This window comes from Myiozetetes cayanensis, unplaced genomic scaffold (assembly GCF_022539395.1).
Source record: "Myiozetetes cayanensis isolate MyiCay16 unplaced genomic scaffold, myiCay2020 scf2-11, whole genome shotgun sequence".
Taxonomy (NCBI): domain Eukaryota; kingdom Metazoa; phylum Chordata; class Aves; order Passeriformes; family Tyrannidae; genus Myiozetetes; species Myiozetetes cayanensis.
In genome coordinates, this window is record NW_026087411.1 from 52,198,224 (window position 1) to 52,224,068 (window position 25,845).

A 25,845-nucleotide genomic window follows, 5' to 3' on the forward strand; every position below is an offset into this window, starting at 1 on the left:
TATTAAGTAATTTTCACAATTTTATCAGGATTATTAGCCTTATAATTACAAACACTAAATTCAAATTTCCAGTACTGTTCTAAAATAAGTAAATTTTTCTAATGAGAGTAGAATCACTGTTTTCTAAGTGCTCTCAAATTGCCACACTATCTGCATTTTCCTTCCTTTTCTCTCTCTGCGTTTCTGCATTCACCCCGCCCCCATAAGTAAATTTTTATCCTTGAATAGGTACAGTGTTTAACTGTGTATTTTTCTGGACATCTGAGAATAAAGTTAATATAAGATTCTTCCAGTGTCCTTGTTTGCCTGTAGTGTAGGTACCATTTCAGAATGCAGCCTAATTCTTCAGGGTGTTTGGAGTATGTACAAAATCTTTGATATGTTTAATGCTTAAACTGATTCAGCTGCAATTCACATTATCCCTTTTTTAGTTTTGTTGAATACTGTTAAATATTGAAGCTGCTTGTTTTTTCTTTCCATGAAAAAAGATTCCTGTAGCTCCTGCTGTGCCTGCTGTTAGCTTGGTTCCACCTGCATTTCCTGTCACAATGTCTGTCCCTCCTCCTGGTTATAGCCCAATTCCTCCTCCACCCTTCTTGAGAGCAAGTTTCAACCCTTCACAGCCACCTCCAGGTAAGTTAGTAAAAATGAAATTGAGTATGTAAAGAACATATGTAGTTTGTGTGCCTCTGTATACATCTTAGTTTTCTGTCAGCTACTGGTTGCTGTTTGAGTTGACCTTTGAATCTTAAATTTCATATAGATTGAAATTACTTACTTCTATCTTGGTGTTATTTTTACCAGTGTATTCTCTCAAGAATAGGAATCACGGTAGAATTTTTTTAACTTTACTAAAAATTTAAATTTAAAAGTACTTAAAATCAATCTCCTTGGTTTTTAAAATTTTGAAACTCTTAATATTGTTCTTTGGATATTATTGGCAGAAATCACTTTTAAAGATGCACATGCAGATCATCTGTAGTGAAGATAGGATTGATTTTGAATACAGTAACCACATTAATTTGTTTCCCATTAATTTGTTTGGTAGTGGTGCAACTTTTCAGTATAAATAATGCTGGGGGTCTTTTACTGCATAAGTCTATTTGATTTGCATGTAATTATTTGTCATTTTTTTCCACACAGGTTATATGCCTCCCCCAGTTCCACCTGTGGTTCCGCCACCTGTTGTCCCACCACCTGTTGTCCCACCAGTTGTTCCAACACGTGAGTTTGATTCTTCTAATATTTTGTGCATCATGAAAAGTTTATTTGTTTTATATACTCATTGTTTTTTAATCAAAAGCAGGTTGTTCCTGTGTAATGGAAAATAGCAACACAGAAGTTATTGTTTAGCTAGTTTAAGCAGACATTGAGAAGAAGATTTACAGAGTTTATAAAGTTGACTGAAAAATTATATTTAACGTGGAGCTACTGAAACAGTTACGGCCAATTGTTTATTATTTATATGCATAGTTCAGTATTTGAATGTCTCTAACAAATGTATCTGTCACTGGAGCTATTTGGTGTAGTCACTGAATAATCTATAATACTTAGCTCTCTGACTGTATTCATTTAACATTTAAAAATATGTTACAGTACTGATTGCTTAGGTTGCCTGCAGCTTATGATCTCAACAAAAAACCCCTAAATATGGTTGAGGATAAGAAAGTATTAACAAAAAATGTAACACTAAGGGTAATTAATTTCACTACTTTGATTTATCAACCTGACCTCTTCCAAATTAATCTTGAAGGCTTGAATATATGATCACTCTGATACACTTCTGTTATTTCTCTACAGCTTTAGTACAGCCTCCATTACCAATTGCACAAGAGACAATGAAGGATGTTCCTTTTACTAGCCTTGTTCTGCCAGTAGGCACAGTTACTAGCAATCTAGCTACTCCAACACTATCAGCTGGAAGTGTTTTTAATCCTCTACCAATCAACAAACCAGAACCAGATGAGAAAGGATCACATCTTACGGACCTTCAGATTTCTTCCAGTGAAAACAATAGATCTGGTAAGAAATACCTTTATTGTCTGATACAATTACATACAGGATGCATCATACTTATGAGACTTTTTGCAAATCTTAGTCCACTACAATCATAACTACAGAATAGGAAGCTTTGGGCTGGGTGGGATATAATTCTGAATTTAATTTGGAGTAGCGGTGGGAACCATTTTTGTCATCATTGATTTCTAGCAGTTTATGCTCAGGAATGTTTTTCTTCATTAATCTCAAGAAGGAAAGTTGAGACTGGGAACCATTAGACAACTTCTTAAAAGTTCATTTTTATTACACAAATGGCAATGGAAAGGAACAGGAGAGGGTAGGATAGTATAATACTTATAGATTTATGTCAAAGATTTTAATATTTTCATTGTATGTATTGGGTGATAGTCATGGGGGTTTTCAGTTTTAAGCTGCTGTACATACTTTATTGTGTAGAGACATTAATTTCTGTGGCATAATGTCTGTGTATCACCAATGTGATTACAATAATATGGTCGTTATAGAAACTGAGACAGACCTTGTCAGCAGTATCATCACTGCATGCATTTACTGAGGATGGATTCAGCTGCACTTTGTTTTGAATGCTCTGTGTTACGCTGCTGTTTTCTGTTAACTGTTCCTTCTTGTTGCTGCATTTTAGTGCAAAGTGATGTCTCGAGTAGCTCTGGACTTGTTGGAGGAGTGCAGCCACCCAGTGTCTCAAGCAATTCTGGGCTTACTGGAGAAGGGCAACCACCTGCTGTCTCAAGTAGCTCTGGACTTGCAGGAGGAGTACAGCCACCGAGTGTTTCAAGCAGCTCTGGACTTGTAGGAGGAGTGCAACCACCAACTGTTTCTAGCAGTTCTGGTCTTGCAGGAGGAGTGCAACTACCTGCTGTCTCCAGCAGTGCTTCTCTTGCTGGCGGGGTTCAGCCAACTAATGTCTCAAGTAGCTCTGGACTTATGGCTGGAGTGCCACCACCAAATGTCTCAAGTAGCTCAGGGCTTCTAGCTGGAGTGCATCCACCCAGTGTCTCAAGCAGCCCTGGCCTTCTAACAGGAATGCAGCCACCCAGTGTCTCAAGCAGCTCAGGAGTTCTGGCGGGAGTACAGCCACCAAGTGTTTCAAGCAACTCTGGGCTTCTCATAATGCCACCACCCAATGTTTCGAGTAGTTCTGGACTTATGGGAGTGCCACCACCAAATATTTCAAGTAGTTCTGGACTTCTGGCAATGCAGCATCCAGCTGCAGTGCAAAACATGCCTCATTTAAATATTAGTAGTCAAAGGATGCCAGGAATGCCTCTTATAGATATCCGTCCAGGCCTAATGCCCCATTCTCCTGGACCAAGGTTTCCATTAATGCAGCCGGGAATGCCACCACAGCGTACTATTCCTCCTCCTGCAATCCTTGATCCATCTCTTCACCCACCACCTCGAGGTCCTTTTCCTCCAGGAGATATTTTTAATCAAACTGAAAGACCTTTTGGAACACCAGGAAGGCAAAATATCGATAACATTTCTAATGCAGAGAAAAGACTACCGCTTGGAGGCGATAACATTCAACAGGAGGGAGACAGAGATTATCGCTTTCCTCCAGTAGAAAACCGAGATACTCTTAACAGACCGTCTCCAGTGGATGTCAGAGATCCTGTTGGACGACCACCAGTTGATCCAAGAGAGGGTATAGGAAGGCCTCCAGTAGATGGAAGAGAACACTTTCCAAGACCCCATATAGACATGAGAGAAAACTTTGGAAGACCAGGTATGGATAACCTTGGTCGAAGAGAGCATTTTGGTTTCAATTCAGACAAGCACTGGGGTCAGAGAGGAGATTATGATGAAAGAGAGCACCACGCCTTCCCTATTTATGGTGGCCCTAAAGGCTTCCATGAAGACAGAGAGAGGTTTCGGCATGTAAACTATAGGTTTGATAGTAGAAGTGGTCCCAGTTGGAATAGAGGATTTGAACAAGATGCTCACAGAGATTTTGATGACCGCAGAAGACCCTGGGAAAGACAGAGGGATAGGGATGACAGAGATTTTAATTTTTGCAGAGAAATTAATGGGAACAGGTTTGGAAGAGACAGAATGTCAAACAACTGGATCCCCCCTCCACATCCACGGGTTTTTGAATATTTTGATGGGGCCACTTCTCAACGCAAAGCTGATAATATGCCCCAGGTAAATGGTGAAAATACAGAGACAGAAAGTCAGCCACCAACTGCACAGGTGCAGGATGATCCAGAACTTTATGACAAACTGACATCTTCCGTCGAGATAAACAAAGAGAAGAGTGACACAGAAGCTGATATAGAGAGTGAACCAGTGGTAGAAAGCACAGAAACTGAGGGGACATAATCATCACTCAGTAGGTAAAAGATACCTTTTGTAAAGTTGTCATCTCTCTGTAATAGATAAATGGCTGACTGGACCGTAGCAGTTCACTTTTGTCTGCCAGAATTAAGTTAATCGATGTTCATGTTCATCTTTCACTTAAATAACTGTACAACTGACTTGTATAGAACACTGTTCTTAATTTGAACATGGTAGGTAAACGCTTTTTTTTGGGGTTGTTTTTGTCTTTTTTTTTTTTTTAATTTTATTTTATTTCTCTGGTAAAGCATAAACTTGCCCCCACTTGCTTTTAATTTCACAAAGGTAATTAACAGCTTGTCAAACAAAGACTTCCTATGGAAGAAAGTGGAATTTTTAGATACTACCCTTAGGCTGGCTGTCGAAATTGTTATACTTGAAAACAGGTGCTGGTGTATCTTGTCTGTGTTTTTAGGCTGCTGCAGAATTTTAAAGTATAGACAAAGCTGTGATATTTTATGTTCCTACAATTCGGCAGAAAAAGAAATGGCCCATGTTATTTAAGGAGCATAACACAGAGATTAAAAGTGATTTTGTAAAATCTACACTATAGTCTCTGTTTTCTCTAAAGTAAGTGTTTGTGATTTGTTCCTCGTACTGCAGTGGGTTTAAAAAAATGAAAAAGTACATTTTAATGTTGGGTGCATTTTGTTTTTAGATGCCAATAAAGCATATTTGTTTGATAACAGTGTTCTAGGTATTGTATTTTTTTAAAAATCTGCAAGCTCTAAAAACTTGGAATCAGCTATGATATGTGCTTAGCTAGTTGTTGCAAAAGGTTTATATTACTTTTGTAAAACCAATGCAACAGTTATATGTGCAAGAAGGATACGGTTTTTACAACAAAAATCATGCAGTCATATTAGTTTATGTGAATAACATGTATGTAAATATCTGTGTAAACTGTTTGTAGATACCACTTTTTCTGTGCGTGCCTGTGTATGTGCAGGCACTCACAGAATGTTGTAGGTAATTCAATAAAATTGAAATGAAACTAGATTGTGAAAATTTGCCTTTCACCTTCTTTAGGTAGTAAGATAAAACTTATCTCACTGCAGTAATGTCAAGCTTGTATTTACCTGCTCATGCTCATTATTACAATGTTCTTACTACTTCTAGAAGGTGGAACATTATATACTGTAAGAATATACAGTAGGATTTTAGCTTACTTTTTAAAATGCAGATATGCATGAAGCCAAAACTTAAGCAAATATTTGCATTGTCTTATTTTGTAATGTATTTGGTGTTCTGGATAGATAGTGGTAGTGTTCGAGTACTTTGTGGTTATTTGTTTTTAGTGACTCAAAGTCCAGAAATGTTGCACAAAAAGTAAAAAGCTGTTGTTGGTCTAAAAACCTGACATGTTTCTAATAGAAATAAGGAGGGCTTTGTGTTTTGATGAAATAACATTGAAGTTGAACCTCTTTTTAAATTGCTGAGATGAATTGGTTCCTTAGGTAAATTAGTAGTGCTATTCTCTCCTGTTTCACCTACTTTGCTGATTGTGTATCCTTTTTCAATTGGTGGTGAAAGATTTGACTGTAGGATGATGTCAGATTTTCAATTTATTCCATTCAAGTGCATTTCACCAACTTCTTTCAACATAACTTTTGTTAAAATTCAGTGTCTGAAAGCATCCTTTCACTCAGTTTTAAGAAAGTTGTTTTTCTCTTGCATAAAAAGGTCCAGGGGTAGATTCTGTTACATAAATGCCCCTTTGGTAGTAGAAACATTTTTAGCTGAGATTTGAATTTTGATCTTTAACATTAAAGCATTAACATGCAAGTTTTAATTCCCCATCTACTTTCCTCAAAGGGGTGAAAGTATGAAAACATCATTTGAGTGTAAAGCATTAGCATGCCTTTGAACCTAGAAGCAAGTTACACATGTGCATGTTGTCCTCTTCCTCTGGGAGGTGGGGTATTTTTCATGCTGTGTCATGGTTCAGTTTTTCAATTACAGGGACTTTTATTCAGCCAGCTTAATGAAGGTAGCCCTTTAAAAGAGTGGACTTGAATGAATTATTATCTGTTGTGCAAGTAGTAGTCATTAGGTATGCATTAAATAACAATTGCTTTGTAATGAACCTTGCTGATGTGTTTATTACCAGAACGTGTCTCAGGAGTTGAGATGAACAATGTTTAAGGTAAATGTACCTTCATGGGCAGACTCTGACTCAAAGACCTTGACCGATGTTCCTGCACCACCTGCTAGTAGTATTCTGGTCAGGCAGATATGATTGTGTCAAAGTCCAAAAGCTTAAAATAGCTCTAAGGATATTTTAGGAACTTAAGGGATGTTTACTTCATTTTAATATGTGCAGTTTGAAAAGGCTTCAGTCACAGACCACGTAGGTAAATACTCAAAATCAAACACATATTGGCAGTAGCTTTACTTTTTAAACATTTTGGTAAATGCCTCTCTAAAACTAAAAGTTAATCTGTTGTTCTTTTTCTAAACTGGGACTGGCAGTATGCCAAGTTGCTCATAGGTATGATTCAGGTAAATTACCAAGTGAGAGATGTTAAACAATTTGGTTGGTAGTGGTATAGAACAATGTATTTAATGAATCTGTGATCTTTGTTAATATCTTTCAAACATCAATAAATTGGCTACTGTACATATGTGTTACACCATCAATTTTTAACAACTTTTTTTTTGTAGAATAAAAGTTTGTTGGTCTTCAGTTGCATCATGTTCACAGCTAGAACTGTTCTAGTCTTGTTTTGTTACTGTAGCATACAGGCAAATATTACCAAAACCAGCCATATTTACAAACTCAGAAGGGACTTAATATTAGAAAAACAGTATGGTCTTTTTATGTTGCCAGTAGGAAGTTTTAAATCTGTCAGAGCTAGAGGAAAGACTTTCCTTTTTCACTGTGGATTTAAGCCATCATAAGCCAACACATACACTGAAAGGAACTGTCATGAGATCCAGACCAATTCTTTGATGTCGTTCATGAGAGTGACATGTAATTTCTGCTGATGCAAAGGAAAGAGTAAAAATGAGACAGAAGAAAGATGGGAGCCAGGCATTTGGGCAGTAGTTCTGGCTTAGACCTGTTAAAAGCTTCCTTGTAGTGATGAAAGGTTTCTTATTCTAGCAAATGAAGAATTTCATTTACAATTCATATAGGTGACATGCATAATTAAAAATATTTCAGGTAACTTTGCGGGCAGCACAGTGTATTATTTAGGCATGCACATTTTCTTAAAAGCCTTATGCATTAGTAAGTTATTTGATGTATTTACCATTTTAAACAGGCTGTGAACCTGATCTTTCATTGTACTGCATTTGAGAAGAATGCTACATCTGGAAAGATGAAACTTAGCCTTCATTTGCTAAAAGGACATGACTTCTTTGCTGAAGCCTTTTTCTGTGAAATATCGGTACAGTTTCTTTTTTATATGTAGTGCTTCCTTTTATTACAGACTCAAGGGAATAGAATCTGTTAGATTCCTTTGCTTCAGTAGAGCACTCTACCATACTTACAGCCAGTTCAGTGATTTATTCTTAACCAGAATAGATCAAGATAGGAGTACTGTAATCAAACCTGGAGTGTAGCATGCACAGACATTACTTAAGCACAGTTGGAAAATTATCAAATAAACCATCAGTAGAAAGTATTTATGAGATAAGACAATTTACTGCAGAAGTCTCAAAATATGGTTTCGGCGGTTTTGAACATGTGCAAGGATATGTTGTGTTGGTCAACACTGAAAGTACTCACTTTCTTGACTCATGTTCTCTGAACTCAAATCTTTGGGCAGTTTGATTTAAAACTGATAGAAATGGTTCCTAAATTTCATTCTCTGTCTTTTTAGGTGTTTGAAAATAATATGATGATAATAATACTAAGGGTGACTTTTTCATCACTTGATAGTGGGAGCTGAACAGACAGAGTCATGGAATGGTTTGAGTTGGACAGGACCTTAAAGATCATCCAGTTTCAACCCCCCTGCCATCTTCCACTAGACCAGGTTGTTCAAAACCCCATCCAGCCTGGCCATGAACACTTCTAGTGATGGGGCATCCACAGCTTCTTTGAGCAGCCTGTTCCAGGGCTTCACCACCCTCACAGTGAAGAATTTCTTCCTGCTCTCTCATCTCAACCTGCTCTCTTTCAGTTTAAAACCATTGCCCCTTGTCCTGTCACTACATGCCCTTGTAAAATGTCATACTCCAGCTTCATAATTTTAAAATCTATTCAGAGTATCAGGAGTCATCAAGAGTAACTATGACTATTTTTTCCTATTGTTAATTCACATTATTAAAGAATTTTTCTTTCCCTTTTTTGTTGTTGTTGATTCAGGTAATGAAATTATCTTTCTTTCCCCATTGTGACATCTGCTGATTCCTTTCAATTTTTAGTAGACACATTTTCCTTTCAAGTATTAAACTTTCTCAAGTAAGCATGTGCTGTGAAGCCATGTACTGATGTAGATAACTGATTTAAAAGGTGTAAAGACAGGATGTTCTTTTTTAATTTGAAGCTGCTTATTTGAGCAAGAATGACAAAAGCATCTTCCCATCATTTTGCTTTACTAGTAATTTTGCATCAGCAGAAACTTTGCAGTGGCGAAGAGACTGTTGTATTGCAAGACTTTCTTAATTATAACTAGTCCTACATTTTTCCTTGAAGAGTTTTCTTAGTGATGTTGTTTGCACCACTTAGTCCATACAAGTTCTTTGAATATGCAATAAACATAATTTTATTAATGTATGTACATGATATTTCATAGTCAAGAAGAGCTGCTGAAAGCAAAATGCATGACATCTCTTTAATCTCATTTCTGTAGTCCTTTCTGTGTTGCACTAACTCTGTGAGAAAGGGTAGTCTCATTGAATATCGTGCTCTTAGTATCTTTTAGATGTTCTGCTACCAAAGACTAGAGGGAGGATGGGGCTAGTGGTCTGAGCAGTCTTAAAAATCAAGAGGCTTTTATGTTGTGCAGTTGAAGATTAATGTGTCTGGTCTCTTGAAGAGTTTAAAATACACATTTCAGCACTTGCATAGTGACAGTGATAGTAGTGGTGTCACTGGTTTGCTAATCTTAGTCTATACTTTGTCATTTTTCTTTTGAAATTAACTTGTTAGTGCTGATTTTCAGTTTTCTTATCAGATAAAATCATACTAATACCCTCAGACAAGGAACTTTGCAAAAAAATTAATCTGGTCAGAGAGTATTTTAATTTCTAAATAGATTAGTTGAAATTTTTTCCTGCCTGATTTAATGCTTTAATGCTGCAATTTACCTCTTGAAAGATATTCTGTGTACGTATGTGTGTCGTAATGGATATGTGTTCGCATTAGCATGTACCCAGCTTTCTGTTGAAATGCTTGGAAATTGTGAGATTCTTTAAGGTAGATGACTCGATGTGTTTCTAAAAGTAGGGTGAACTTCACAGCCATATTGATTTGTGTACTAGGCCATTATAATTGTCTGCAGGCCAGTGCAAAATATCCTTAATAGGTGAAGAGTACTAAATGGATGTAGAATTGCTAACTCAGATGCAGATTGGTAGGATTCACGTAAGCTATAGTTGCAGGGGCTTTGGATCTGAATGTCACTTCCACACTGAAGAGAGATCATGTTATAAATAATTCCTAACAACAGCAGGAATTAAGTAGAAATATTCTCAGTGTGTAAAGTTGTTTCTAAAAATGCATCCGCCTTTGTCTAGTTAAAGGAAGCTCTCTCATTGTCACTTCAGTTAATCAAGGAAAAAAATACTTCAGATTTATACTGTTTCTGAGGTAATCATATCTCAATCAGCAATGCAGTGAAATGCAGTTTTAAATGTGCCTTAAGTTTTTTCCTTCTGAAAAGGACCATGTATTTCAAACTTCTAACAAAAATGTCAACAAAATCAATTATTTTCTGTAGAATTTAAAATGTAATTTTGGGTTCAGTGATTTTCTTCAAGAAAATCTTTGCGATTTCAGTAGTGTAAATACATTAATACTAGGTGCACACTCAACTTTAAAAATGTTTACTGGAAGTTACACTAGTTTGTCTAGTCCATTTTCATTTATTTTTTTTTCACATGGTTGCACTACTTCATTTTGTGAGGTGGTTCCATCACAGAATTTCTCTTATGGCAAATTAGAAATACCTTTGAAGAAGTCTGTGGAACTCATTAATGTTTTGTCCACTATGACTACCAATATTGGTAATTCACTATTAAGAACCGTGTTGGTCTATTGCATCTACTGTGATTAAAAATAAAACACTGAAAACAAATTTGAAGTGTAAATGTTTGCAAGATTATAAGGTTCTTGGAGAACAGTCTAAAGCAGTATGTGATTGCTTGCTGATTGATTTGGACTTTTATTTGTTAAAAGCAAAATATGGCATCTGCTCAAATTCTATGTTGATCAAAACCCACCATATTAAAAATATGAACTTGGAGGGCTGAAATTATATGAATTGATTAAATGAGTAGACTCCTGTTATTTTTATTAGAATGTAAAACTTTCAAGTGATTAGGATAAATGTTATTTTTACAAAATATTGAAATGTAATTTTTAAGTTTTGTATGCATATTGTCTACATGTACACTTTACACATGCCTTACACCTCCTATCCTCATTTCATGCTTGGAACCACTGTGGAAAATGGGAAAGTGGCATGAAGTAGCATATTCTAGCAGAATACTGTACAGATTGGATCTATATGTAAACCAGTAGATAGATAATGGTTTTTTCAGAGGCAAGAGCTTGTTAGTCTAATTTGAAATCAGGAAAAATATAGTTAGAAAGTATGAATAAACCTCTCTTTTTTAAATTCAATAAAAGGTAATGTATGCATTCTGATTAAATGTTCACTAATTAATAAGCAAGCATCCAAAGATTTTAGGTACCCCTGGGCATTTTTCATAATGTGACTCAGACCTTAATTAAAAATGAACACACACACCCCCCTCCCCAAACAACAACAACAATAAAACACTCAACAAAACTCAGGAAGGTGTAAATATTTGTAAAATTATAAGGTTTTTGGAGAACAGTCTAAAGCAGTATGTGATACATTGCCTCACTTGTTTACCAGTGGGACATGGCTGTTTCATTAGATTCAGGATTTCAAACTCTTTGTCTTGAGTGTCTCAGTTTCTTCTTCAGCGACCTTTAGAGGAGCAGGTGGCAGAAGATTATCTGGTTCTAGTTTCCTTCATTTTTCTACTGCTTTTAAGGCCAAAGCCTTTTAGGGGATAACTTTTTTCATTTCAAATTCTGTTCCTCTGTGTAAGGACTTATGAGCAGGAAGCCCTAATAAAGATTGTATTGGGATTCTAAGAGTATGGTGAAATAGATTGTATGAAATGTCTGAAAAAATTGCAGCATTATACTTGTTTACTCCTATGCTAGGAAATTCAGGGAGTGAAAGAAGGCAAGCAAATTAAAACTAGTTAAATGCATTGGTCTTATCTTCTAAGTAGATCTATTCACTGCAGCACTTTAGAGCAGCCCTTTAATATACAGTCACTGTTCTTTGTTCAGAATCCATGATGTCCTCTAGCTTACTTCTCTTCATCTGCATACTGCTTTTTTGGAAGGGTATGTTTTATTTATATAGCACTTTTTTCTTAAAAGAATTTAAAGAAAAATTAATGTACTAGGTTAATAAAGTTTTCTTAACTTCATTTTAGAACATGCTGCCTAACTCTCCTCAGTATATTTTCTTCTCAAACAAAAAGTTCTTACATTTCTGTATTAACCAGATTAGAAATAATGGATGACATGTTAAAAAAAAAAAAAGGAAATAAATTTTTTATCCAAAATCAGATATATCTGTCATGATACTCTGGTTCTGGCATGTTCAAGAATGTAACTGAAATAGCAGTTTCACACCTTCTAGCAGTTTATACTGTCTCTAATATGAAACTTGGAAAGTTATGCACAAGCTAGAGCAGCTTTAGGAGCTGTCCCATGCAATGCTTACATGCACTAGTGAATGACAAGGTCTTGCATTTCACTTCTCCATTCCTCAGCTTGTCACTTCATACTCTGATTTTTCTTGTTCAGAATGAAGAAATATAACCAAAAGCTCATCTGAAAGTTATGAAGAATTTCACTTTTCCCAACTTGGAGAATTTGTTCTAAATGTCTCTGATCTTAATACATTAAAGCAAACAAACATAAATCCAAGAGGAACAAATATGCGAAAGCAACTTCCTAAATATTTTTAGCATTTTAAGGATAGGCAGTCTGCTGAAGAACTGGAAAGGTTTTAAGTCATGTGTTGTTTTACCATCTGATTGGCTTTTTTAAAAAAGTTATCTGTTTGAAAATTACATTTTCTTAGAGGCCCTTCTAAAGAAATTTTGTTGTTCTTTTGTCTCGCTAATTTTTTTCTAAACTGGGACCTATTAAGCATCTTATAATGCAGCTTTGAAGTTACACATCTTGTCCTACAGTAACGGTCTAGCATTGACTTGAGCTACAAACCACAAGACACACAATACATTAAAATTTATTGTTGTTGAACTATTAACTTATGTTTATATATCCATTTTACAGAAGCTTCTGGAAAGCTTAGCTGCAGTATATACAGTCTAGAGTGTATGAAAGGAAACACAAACTTCAGAAGGAACTTTTCCTTTTGCCATGCATGTTACACTCAAGGGTGTTTCTGCAGCTGATGCAGCTTTGGTTTATCTTCCACCCTTGCTGTGTCAAAGGAGTCAAAGTTAGACATGGGTGTGTTCACATATAGATTTAAGTGCACATCATCTTCACTTGATAAAAATCAGTTTAATATTGAAAAATGTAAGTTGGGGTTCTAAATTTAGCTTACTATGAAACATTTGGTTGATTGTACCCTTTTTTTTTTTACACTATTTGGTGGTTAGGATCTTATTTTTTTAGAAGTAAAGTGAAACAAAATACTACTGCATATATAGGAAAGGTTCAGTCTTGTTGGTGATTTGATTTTGTTACATGAGAATAAAAGGTTCCCAGATTTATGCTATAGAAAACAATGTACTGGTGAACTGTGACAGGCAAAACTTGAAGTACCCTGGCACTTGGCTGGAAAAAACACCTACCACAGCTTTTCATTTCAGGCTGTGAAGTAACACAGAGAGTGCAAATATGTCCAGGCAAACTGGTGTGCCTTGCTGGTGCAGAGGTCCACCTTGAGGGGGGTTTAGTCTTGAGCTGTGTAGACAAAAGGCTCCTGCTCACCCAGGATCGAGATTGTTTTTTCTACCTGAGCAACAAAAACGGTATTACTACAGGAAGCAACAGAATAGTCTTTTTATACTGGACTTTGTCTCATGGTTGATATTTGTAAGTAGGAGAGGTATTTAAAGCTAACAGTTTCTCAAGATAATAATTGCTGGCAAATCAGATTTGTGAACTGGGTCCTCTACTTGAAGGGAACCTAGCTACAAACAAGATGAAAGATTATTACAGCACTGTAGGTACTTGTTTGGATTGTTGGAAAACAGAATTGTGTCTGAAGATCCTATAGACATGTGATGACTGCTTCAAGGTCTCACTTGCTGGGAAAAGGCCAAGAGTTAAATTCTGAAACTTTTCAGGGTTCTGACCTTCTGATACACTGTCGGTAGGCTGATACCTCAAATACACCATTCATTTGTATCTGCTTTCCCATTCCTCATGCGGCCTTGACCATGCTTTGTAACAGCTGGCACAAATGTAGTACATCTCATTGTCATCACAACCAAGATGTTTGTAGGTCTCCTGCCATGGCCTTTTGAATCCTTCAGATGCCATTGTTCTCCATTTCTAAAGAGTTTGAAATAGGAAATTTGGTGTGGGTTTTTTAGGTACAAAATTGCACTCCAATGGAGTGACAAAATATTTCCCCAATTTTTATTTTCACCCTCATGTCTTTTCCTCGGCAAAAGCTCTTTGTGGTGAGCATTTCAAAGGTGATTATTACATCATGGCTTTCTGTGTCTTCAGTCTGAAAGTGAAGTGTTGATGGGTTTTGAAGGAGCAGTTTCCATGTACTCTTACTATGCCTCTGTGGTTTTCCCACCTACATAGAGCAGTGGTGTCCAGCCAGCCATTACAGCCTGCTTTCTCACCTTATTAAGAGGTCCAGTGTGTCCCCAAAATATACTGACACTTTCTGCAAAGAGCAGCTTCTGAGGTTATGTGCAGCAAGAGGAGCATGCGAAAAGAGTGACCCTGCCCTTCCAGGACACCATGTCCAGTTTTTGAGCCCTTCTTTGCAGCAAGCCCCAGGATTATATAGGAAGAGGAGAATAGCAGCTGAGATGCTCCCCTTGTTAACTATCATCTGTACTGGAATGCAGAGACCTTTTATGAACTACAAAGCCAGTATCTGGTTATCTCTTTTGTGAAGTCTGGCCACTTCTGACGTGTTTGTTCCAAACACTTGAAATACCAAACAAAGCTCTAAGCCCTCCTAGCACCGGTGCAGTACACAGATTTGGGGCATTGCCAGGTCTCGTCTGTGACATGTGGCAAATGCCCCCTTTCACATGTGCCTTTTTCTGTTGCTTCTTCAAAAACAAAGCACTATTGCCCTTCCACTATTTAATTCTCTCCTGCATAAAATAGAGCTAAATGAAGTCAAAAGGGGTGAGAGGAGTTCATAGCCCCTGCTGACAGATATGGTGAGGTTCCTGTACTCTATATCAGTACCATTAAATTTGTTGCTTTCAATTGATGAAAAATTTAACAAATTTAACAGATATTTCTTGGAGCATGCTATTTCTTTAAATGAACACAGGTTTTCTGCCTGTACAGCCTGCAGTATAAGAAATTTGAATTATTTTCTTCTTATTCTTTTATCTTTGTTCTTTGTATCCTATATCCCTGTACATTGGTTCTGTGTACAATGTGTTCCTTGAAAAAAATACTTTAGTACTTCATTAACTTTCTTCTCTAAAAAATTATGTTTTCTGTATTTATTTCCATCTGATTGTATCACAACAAAATGGACTTGGAGGAGGATGCAAAAACGAGCAGCCAAGCAACAGCAGAATAGCACAAGAACTGGGAAAGCTTTTCTAGTGGGACTGAGGAGTGAATTGTATGCAAGAACAGGAGAGATCTTTGAAGCTCAGTCACCTTACATGTGGTTATCGATAAAGTATTTTATTCTGCACTCTAAAATCATGAACGCTTTTGTAACCAAATCCATAAGCAGTAGCAAGTGTCAAGTAGCACAATATTGTGGGATTTTTCTTTCAAGATTCTCTCTTTTTGTGAAAATTAAATGGTACAGCTCACAGAGGTACAAAATGTTGCATGGTGTGAAAAATTTTCTAAGCACTTGCTGATTTTGGTACTGATGCAACAAACCTTTGTTTTTGTTTTTTTTTTTTTTTTAAGATTTGATATTTCTTTCTTAAGTATTTAGGTATTAGTGACCAAAGGGAGGTTACTGTAGTTTTGAAGAACTGTGAAATTGAAGGGTTTGTGAGAGCTGTTAAGTGAGTTTACTGGGGTTTATATGTCTTCACTTGGTTATAATGTAGGATTGATGCCAAACTAGCTGAATGCAGTTAAGGGTTAATACTGTTATCCTTTGGCATTTTGTTTTGCTTTTGATTTTGATAATTTCAAACATGCAGGAGTTTTAGTTATGTCAGCTTTGCAGACGATGGAGGTTCACATGTAACCTTGTCAACAGTCCTGAAGAGTCTTGTAAACTAAGAAGAAATTACTATTGTTAGCCATGATGTTTATAACAGTTACGTTAAAGGGAAAAAAGTGATTCTGAAAACAAGAAATGCTGAATGTTATGTTTATGAGAGTAGTGTGTTTCCTAGTTTGATAGAAACTATAATAAGAAACAGCTGAAATAGTTGGTAGGAAAATATTTGGCTTACTTTTGACTTCAGCTTCTTTACTAAGATCTCTGAGTTTAGTCTGTGTGACTTGTCCTCTTGAAAAAGAACAGAAGACTGAGATCTAACAAATGCTTATTTTAAAGTCTTTTTGAAAAGTGCAAGCAGACGTAAGCAACTATTAAGAAGCTTCTATAGAAACACAGGGCCAGTAATTTGCAACCTGCAATGAATATCTTTGAGCAAGGGTCATTATGAGTAATGAATTTTCTTTTTGTAGTTTCCAATTTAAAAGGTTTTGCAGGTATTTTAATTTTTGAAAGTAATCTCGACATTTCCTTTTACTCTTGCTTGTAGCTAAGATGGCTGTCCTTTCCTGGATTTTGCTTTTACTTCATTAAATTTATTTCCCAAGCCCCGTGGCTTGCTGCTGTGAAACCAGTAGAGGGTGCACAGAATATGTGTTGTCGTGGCTGTTTCTTCACAGCCCACTGTGATGTGTCTCTGTGGAAACCAGAGCGCTGCTGCTTTAAGCCCTGTTCAGGTGAAGTACCGTATATCTGGAATAGGATTCTCAGGAGAATTCACTCTTGTGCTGAATTCAGTGCGCTGTTCCATTCAGTTCACGTGCATACATGCTCAATAGGCGTAGTTTCCCCCTCTGTTCTATGGGAGGCTTGGGTTAATACGCAACTTCCTACACTTTAAACACTTGCTATAATTAATAGGGATTACACAGTCGTTTCTACAGACCAAAGCCTGCTTCGAGAAATGTTTGTGAATCTTAGTTGTTTATTGTGGATGCTTACATAGTTCTATGCATTTTTGACTGATAATAACAAAAACACTCCTGACACTAACCTGTGTTAATACAGAGGCCCTGTTAATGGCTTCCACCCTCCCTGCCCTCTATCACCAGGAAGTGTTGCCTGCTAACTCCCAGTTTCTGTCTTATCCTGCCAATTACAGAATAGTTCAAGGACTTAGATAACTTTTGAATGTTTGTTCATTTTTAGAAGTCCTGGGTTCTTTTTTGCCAGAGTGCTTCTGCTCTGCTTAATCCTGAAACACTTTTTGTTTTATTCATCAGAGAAACAGGAGAGCTCAGTTAAGAAAGGGAGCTGAGGGAGTCTGCTTTGCATTGTAGAAAATTATAGAATCTTAGAATATTCAGAGTTGGAAGGGACTCACAAGGATCATGTAGTCCAGCTCCAGGATTATCTTTAGAATATATTTTTTTCACATGAAGAAATTCAAATCCTTTCTCTCTGACAGGGAATTCCCCTTACCCTGGCTGCCGTCTCCTGCCTCTTGGCAGGGCTGCAGATGTCTCTCTGTTCCTTGACAGTTGTTGCAGCATTTCTTAGTACATCCCATTTATGTCTTGGTTTTGATGTCCATCTGCATATCCTACCGATTGCAACCATTCAGAAGTGGGAAAATAGCTCTAATCCTACATTTTCAAAGACAAACCAGCCTGTGAGAAATACTATGAACACTTTAAAATTTTTGCATAGTGTTTGGTTATGTATGTGATTGAATCCAATGAATAGGACAGTCCTTTTCTTTAATCACTTACATATTTGCTCAAAATGGGTAGTATTTATTTTGCTACACTCGCCTGAGAGATTTTTTAATGAAAACATTGTCTTTATGTACTATTTTGACAATAAATTCATTGCGATAGTAAATATGTCATAAAACATGAAAATTATTTATTTATGTATTGGTATTTAATAATAGCATTCACTACTTTGAGTATATTGAAAACATGAGTCCATTTTATATATAGTTTCAATAGCTTAATGTAAAATACATCACAGGTACTATTTTCTACAACATGAAAGGCATCTTAAAAGTTTAACATGTAGGATCATATAGCTCTGGCACCCAAGTGGCCTTAATATAATTTCTGTAAAATTATCTTAAGGAAAGGAGGGAAAAAACAATCTGTAGTTTAGTTTCACAATGTAAATGTTAATGTCAATTTATCATCAGTGTGATACAGTTGCATAGTACCACTTTGAAGGATTTTTTGGTCCCACAGTGAAGCACTTCTGTGTTTAATTTTCCCTTTATGCCTGGGTTTCTGAGTTTCTAATGCTTGATTATTGGAATTAGTGCCTAATTCTGTGAACTAGCCTTCCCTAAATCACTGAAATACACTCATTAGCTCTTGTTTCCTGTTAAGATGTTTCTGCTTTGTAATTTACTCCTGTTCGTACCTCTTTTCAAAAACATCTTGTTTTTCCAGCATCTTGTTGGAATCAAGATCATTATGTCAAATACAGCTTGATTTTTGCTTATTTCTGGCAAGTTGAGTTCATTTCTGGCTGAGGTACGCTGTAATGAAATGTCTTATGTTGGATCTCAGAGCTTTAAAAAAAAGATATTTGTATTATTGCTTATAAGAACAAACTTTCATCATTTCAGTTGAGTCTTATTTTTGTAGTTCTTATGTGAAAACAAAAAGGCAAAACTCTAGATACCTGAAAACCTTTTGTTATAAATTTGTAGACATCACTTCACAGCTTATTGTTCTTGTAGAGGTAGGAAAATGTCAAACCAGTCCTAGAAAAACCATTTGGATTTAGATAGCTGGTGTAGACTCAAATTTTGAAACTTCTTCAGCCTGCTGAGATCCCTCAAAACGTTTTAAAGCTTATAGGTCACATTAATTTTAAGACTTCACCCTCCTTGTGTTGGAGTTTGCTTTCCATAGGTACTTCTTTCCTCACTCTAAACCGTAGTCCATTGGCATCTTGGAACACAGTCTGGAAAACAGTTACTTAAGCAGCTTATTATGTGTATGATTTGAGCAATACTTTCTTTTCCAGATAAACACAGTTTCTGCCTCAGGGAATGCTCAGATGCCAGTGAGGTAGCTAAAGCCTGTGATGTCTCTGACATCACATGATTGTTCTTATAGAACAGGATGTTTTCTGTGGGGGAATGTAACATCTGGTTACTCATGTAACATCTGGTTACTCCGGTTGTCTACTATCAGTAGGTTTGAAGTGTAACATTATTCCTACCCACTTACCATCAGTCTCATTTATACCGGCTTCCAGTGACTGGGAGATGATGAAAGAAGATTTGCATCAAAAGAACCAAATGATTTGAGCTCTGCTTTACTTTCCTAAAATCTTTAATCTCATTTTTAATAATTTTAGTTTGAGTACAGTTTGGGTCAGATGACGTTTGCCTTCATGAGGGCATTGAATCTACATTGTTTTCCTTAGTCCAGAGTTACCTTCAATACCCTGGAATAGTAGCTAGATTTTGTATTTTAGTTTTTTCACATTGATTTGTACTCAGTGCATTAAGAGCAAGCCATGGGTTTACTCTTACAATGTTAAAATGTGAAAGGAAATGCATAAAACTAGAGATTTTCATGTGATAACCTTCCTAAAGTTTTTATTAATTTCTTTAATAAGGTCTTTCAGAAGTTTTAGTTTCTTCTTTCCTCCCTCATACTATAGTGAATATCTTTTCTCTGTATTCAAGAACAATGTGATTGTAGCATTCTCTGCAGCTACAGAGTATGGATTAAGTTATGTTCTTTACTGTGAATTAGAGGAAAGACATAAAGGAGAATTTTGGTTTATACCTCTTTGGGCTTTCATAGTATAAATACATTTCCACTTTTTACATGGATGTTTCATCAAACACAGATTCAGTGCATTGTTTTTTAAAGCTGTTGCTTAAAAAATCAAGCTAGTAGATTTTTCTCATTGTATCTCTTAACAGAAAACCTAGTTTCTCCTAAACAGTAGGAAAGAGGCATTTTTGCAGTTTTTATCATGGCAGATGAAGGAATATTTGTGGGTGTACCAAAGAAAATTGTGTTGCCTGTGTAAAGCAAAAGACAAATCTCTTTGCTAAAGTAACTACAAAGCAAAAAAATTGATTAGATCTTCAAATATTGTTTACAAATAATGACTGTTTTTAGATTCCAGGGGTGAGAATTGAAAATAACTAAAAATTGTCACCTTGAAAATAGGATACATAATATCTATAATTCTCTTAATAAGAAATCAAGATGTGAATATATATTAAACTATATCATTGCTAAACAAATTTATGTTGATATACTATATCCTCTCAGCAGAAAGTATAATGGTTCTATTTAATTCATTTTAGTAAGAGTAAACCTAGCTGCAGGAAAAAAACCACAAAACAAACAACAAAAATTACAGATTAAAACCTAGATTAAACATATTAACCAAATACTCTTTTTTCTGATTTAAACAACAAAAAAACTTTAACAAAAATTAATTTCAACTTAAACAGTCTTTCTAAAGATAATTTTATATTTACATTTTTTACACTGTCACTGTAAATGCTCAACTTGAGGTTCCATGTGCCCATGCTGTGGATTGGCTGCTCAGCAGGTCTGTCACCCTTGCTTGGTACATGGGCTGTCCTGGGAAAATGCAAGCTGCTGCAGTGGTGGGGTGGGAAGGAACGAGGAAGTTGTCTATCCACCTCTTTGCTGGCCAAGTAACTGTGGGTGCAGAAAATTCTCGTTCCTGTCTGAGCAAAGTACAAGCTTTCCTTGGGGTTTTCCAGGGGAAGAATACACTGCTGGGTGAATATTCTCAGTTTTGAAAGGTCAGCTTTCTTAACGATACTTCAACTATCAAGAAAATAACCCTTTTTCACATGCTCATGTCATTAGGTTATGGGCCACCCACCCTACTGTTGCTCATCCACCAGTGGGCATGCCTGTAACAAGGCAAGGTGATGTCTCCCAAAGGAGTTGCATGAAACAAAATCTCAGACTCGTCCTGCTGAGAAACAGCGCTTTGGGCAACTTGACAAACCTTGAAAAAACTGCTGCTTCTCATTTGATTTTACAGCCTTCCTTGTTTTCTTTTAAGATGCTCATAAAAATCTGAGAGGCCCAGGAGAAATCATAGTATTATTTGGAAGAAGTCAACAAAATTACTCATTGTTATATCCAATTCTCAACCTCCAACGTGGCAAACTTTTTACTGCCTAGAAACGGGAAAAGATCTTGAGAGCAAGAGCTGTGCATGTCTTCTACAAAATGTTCCTAATTTGCACTGTTATTCTGCAAATTTAAGCTTTTGTGTGGGATGGTGAATCCAGCACCTCTCTGGGCAGGTCATTCCAATGCCTGATCACTCCTTCTGTAAAGAACTTCTTTCTAATATTCAACCTAAACCTCCCCTGACAGAGCTTAAGCCCGTGCCCTCTTGTCCTACTGCTGGTTGCCTGGGAGAAGATACCGACCCCCACCTGGCTACAACCTCCTCTCAGGTAGTTGTAGAGAGTGATGAGGTCTCCCCTGAGCCTCCTCCAGGCTAAACAACCCCAGCTCTCTCAGCCTGTCCTCACAGGACTTGCGCTCAAGTCCCTTCACCAGCCTGGTTGCTCTTCTCTGGACCTGCTCCAGCACCTCAATATCCTTCCTGAACTGAGGGCCCCAGAACTGAATACAATACTCAAGGTGTGGCCTCACCAGCGCTGAGTACAGGGAAGGATCACTTCCCTGCTCCTGCTGGCCACACCATTCCTGATACAGGCCCAGATGCCATTGGCCTTCTTGGCCACCTGGGCACACTGCTGGCTCATGTTCAGCTTCCTGTCAATCCAAACTTCCAGGTCCCTTTCTGCCTGGTTACTCTCCTGCCACTCTGTGCCCAGCCTGTAGCGCTGCAGGGGTTGTTGTGGCCAAAGTGCAGGAGCCGGCACTTGGCCTTGTTGAACTTCAGCTCGTTGGAATCGGCCCAACTCTCCAGCCTATCCAGGTCCCTCTAAAACATACTTAAATATTTAATGCTGACACAACTAGAGACACTAACTTACATTAACTCAGAGACCACTGTGAAGAGGAAGGCTTAGTTATGATAAAAGTTGTCCCCGGACTGGCAAGATATCTACCTCACCTGTTTCCCGAATTTCTGCTTGATGTCAAATGAAGCAGTTGATAATTTAGTGTGACACATGGGATCGTCAGCTCTGGTGTCAGGAGCAGATGCTCCTCCTGCTCAGACAGCTCCCTGAGAAGGTGAGGAAGGTGCCCCTCAAACTGACCAGAGAGCTGAGTCCAAGCAATCACCTCTGACTCACAATCAGTACCCTGCATACTTGTTTCAAAAGAGTATGAAGTTAGTTTTAATAATAAGAAAAAAAATACGCTGCCCAAGTATATAAACATGTAGATAGGAAAATAACCTTACAGTAGAATGTAGTCCAAATCAAGTGTTTACAGTTAGATTAGATTCTCCCCTAGTAAAGATGGTTTCAAAAGTATTAGACCATTCCTTATGAGGGGGCAGGTCGATTTATGAAGATTTATGACCAGTTCCTGACAGTTCAAATTATGCTACTATTACAGAGCAGATAGCATGTTTTTTCCTGTTGCCTTCTGTGTAAGTGGATAGGATGGATGCTTGTTTGGTAGCTATTGATTGCACGTTTGCTTTTTGTATCTAAGGTCTCAGTAGTGACTATCTGAAAGCAATAATTAAACATTACTTGCATAGGATGTGTAATTTAAAGCTCTCCTGCCTTCTTTTCTGCCCTTTTATTTTATCCTTGACAGTCTTCAGGATCAAAACGCATTTGAAGAGGTTGAAGGGCAATGCTGCCAAAAAGAGATAGCATAAAAATAATCCATTGGAATATGTCTATTAGAAACATAATCATGCATTTGGTTAGAGCATGGTGCTAATAACGCCAAGGTAGAAGTTTTGATCCCTGTACAGGCCATTCACTTAAGAGTTGGATTCGATGATCCTTGTGGGTTCCATCCAACTCAGAATATTCTGTGATAATCTCTGTGAAACTGTGAGAGTGCTCATTTAGTCACTTTGCAGTGCTTTAACTGGTATAATAATAAATGCTTTTGATTTCTCGTTAACACTTTGAAAAGGGGATTGAACTGCTTTCCCCATTGACTTACCACTCCTTTTTATGGTTAAAATGAAATTTAAGAATCTAGATACTGATCCAGCAAAACACATAAAATATGACTAGTCTGATTAGAACAACTGGATGTGCTTACATTTAAAGCACATGTGTGAGTATCATTGCAATAGTGTCGAAAAGAAAAGGAACAAATAAGGCAAATATGAAGAAACAGAAAATAATGTAACAACACTTACATAAACTTGATCGTTTACTTCCTTAGTTGTAAGCATGATTGATAAAGCAGTGACAAGTTTTAAAGTCTAATATGTTAAAACACACTACTAGTTTGTCCTTTTGCTCAGTTCTAGTTTTCTGAATTCCTAACATTATGGTTCAGTGTAGAATGAGCTTGTGAGATTGTTTTGTTTCTCTAATGAAAACATTTTTTCTATCCTAGAATGTGAAATGTTATTCAAATATTTTTAGAAACCTTACATTCCGTGAAACTGAGTTGATTATTCAAAGTTTCATATTAAAAGTTAGGAAAATGTTACACAGAATCTACCCTTCTTGCAGCAAGCTCTTACTTGATGGAGTCACCTTTGGTGAATTTCAGAATATTTCACATGAAGGAGTTTAATCCTCTGAAATACTCGGTCCACTATCTTTCACAAATCATTTCTTGAGATTATTCTTCCTCCCATCTGCTTTTAGTGGCACTTCACATTTTTGATAGAAGCAGAAGGCAGCTTTTCATTTGCACTGTGTGATGCGATGTCATCTTTGGCTTTATTAATTAGGTTTTCATGAAACAAGTATGTTTCCCAGGATGCAAGATTTTAGCTGAGACAGATTTTAGTGATGTTTTATTTCTATATATTAAACCGTATTTCAGTACCTACAAATGAGTGTCCTTAAGCCTGGATATAAGTAAATACCTTATCACCAAGATCCTTGAAGTTTTAATTACAGTCTTTCAGGTGTCTGAGTCCAGTATGATATTTAGCTTGACTCTCTTAAACAGCAAAATTTACAGCACTTTTAAGTGCCTATTGGACAGTCAGGATACAAATGTAAATAGCTATGCATCCCTAATTTGTCTCCTTACCTGCTTTTATTTTATATGAACATTGAAACTGTATTATTGAGTTATTGCACTGTTTAAACATAAGAAGAAGGCTCAAACAAAGACATGTTTTTTATGGAAGTTGCTATACAAAATAAAGCTGTCTTGTAGTTGCATCCAAAAACCAATGTGTCACCACATTAAAAAAGGTCTCCTCTACCATAATAGATTATTTTTGCTTTGCAGGAAATGAAAGTGCCCATTTATTCTTTGTTCTTGAAAAATCTTCTTTTCAGCACAGGAAACAAATCGTTCTAACTTTATTGGATCTCTTTAGCTTATCACTGTATAACTATGGAAAGTAATCAATGACAAGACACAGCAATCTGGCCTTTGGTACTAAAAGTAAAATAATAATTATAGTCTCAGAGGTTTCCCATGTCCATAGTTCCCTTCCTTTGAGGCATCTGTTCATCCTGAGCATGATACAGTGCACAGTATAAAAGCACAGTATAAAGTGCACAGTATAAAAGCACAAGTTTTCAAAGACATAAATACTGTTCCCCAGCAGGTGGGTGTAAATCCCAACAGAATTACACCTGGGAAGTAAAGCAGATTTTGAATCAAAATGTTTGATAATTCCTGGTAGTTGTGCTGAAATCAGCCTACCTAGAATTAGATTAACACAGAATAAGCATTCTGTGGGTACTTATAAATATGTACTTCCATAGTCTTTCATGTTGGATTCTCTTGTCTTTTCCAAACAAAGTGTGATCTCTCTTATGTTCAAGCATCCATTTTTTCTAGAACTGCCCAGCTCTTGCCCACCATCACCTTATTTCTTAAGGCACTTAAGCCAGGATTTGACTTTGTGTCCAAAGATTCTTGGACTTGACATAGATGAAGTACAAGACTGAAAAAGGCTGTATTCTTTTTGAATCATGACCAGTTACAAAAATGTGCTGATTTTATTCTTCAAGCTCTCATGCAAGGATGTTTGTAAAATAAAACAGTAAAGTCACAAAATACAGAAATTTATGTTGACGGTTATTTATGGTGATGGTGCCTGCTGATTTTCTGTAAATTCCTTTTTCCTTCTGCTTGTTTTCTGAAGACCAGAGGAAAGTACAGTGTTAGCTTCCATAAACATTGATCCCTCATTGCAGCTTTATTTTTCTGCTTATTGTATCTAATCACCTGAACATTTTGACTAACAGGCCCATTTCCATGCTATGCATTCCTCATTTCAGATGAGAAGTGTTCCCACTTTATTTCTTGTCGGAGAGGATCTGCGGCTCTCATTTAAACACATCAATTATATGATTTCAGAAAAGTCAGGGGAATCAGGAATTCCTATCCGTGTTGACACCGTGTCTTATATAAATCACTAATTCATAGAGAGATGATCCATTATATGAATTATAGTTCAATGCAAGTTGGATTGAGTGCTCTGAAGTTAAGATCTCACGTGGCTTACTGTAGGCTTTCAAGTGTGATATTGGGCAAATTGCTTTATGTCTCAGAGTCTTGGTTTTCCATTTATGATAAAGGACAGAATTTTTTTTTTTTTTTTTTTTTTTTTCCCCAAATTCTTTCTCTTATCCATTTTGAGTGTGATCTGTTAGCTGAGGAACTTTCTTGCATGGATGTGTTAGGTTTCGTAACAGAAATGCTAGGAACAGACTTGGGCCTTACTGCTACTACTGGTAATGAGTTTGCTCCATTGG

The 25,845-nt window shown here is 36.7% G+C and overlaps 1 protein-coding gene across 5 annotated transcripts in view; it reads left to right on the plus strand.

Moving 5' to 3' along the window:
* SCAF8 (SR-related CTD associated factor 8) overlaps positions 1 to 25,845 on the plus strand; it is a 150,477-nt gene that overhangs the window by 45,179 nt on the left and 79,453 nt on the right. For 2 of the 5 annotated variants that reach the window (XM_050316753.1, XM_050316752.1), the window contains exons 17-20: positions 489 to 633; positions 1,144 to 1,224; positions 1,801 to 2,022; positions 2,660 to 4,373. In XM_050316753.1, coding sequence (XP_050172710.1) covers positions 489 to 633; positions 1,144 to 1,224; positions 1,801 to 2,022; positions 2,660 to 4,359 — 2,148 coding nt within the window. In that variant the 3' untranslated portion in view covers positions 4,360 to 4,373. Of the gene's footprint in view, positions 1 to 488; positions 634 to 1,143; positions 1,225 to 1,800; positions 2,023 to 2,659; positions 5,061 to 7,640; positions 8,615 to 25,845 lie in introns of those variants that run through there. The other 3 variants (XM_050316751.1, XM_050316755.1, XM_050316754.1) reach the window with 2 other exon arrangements.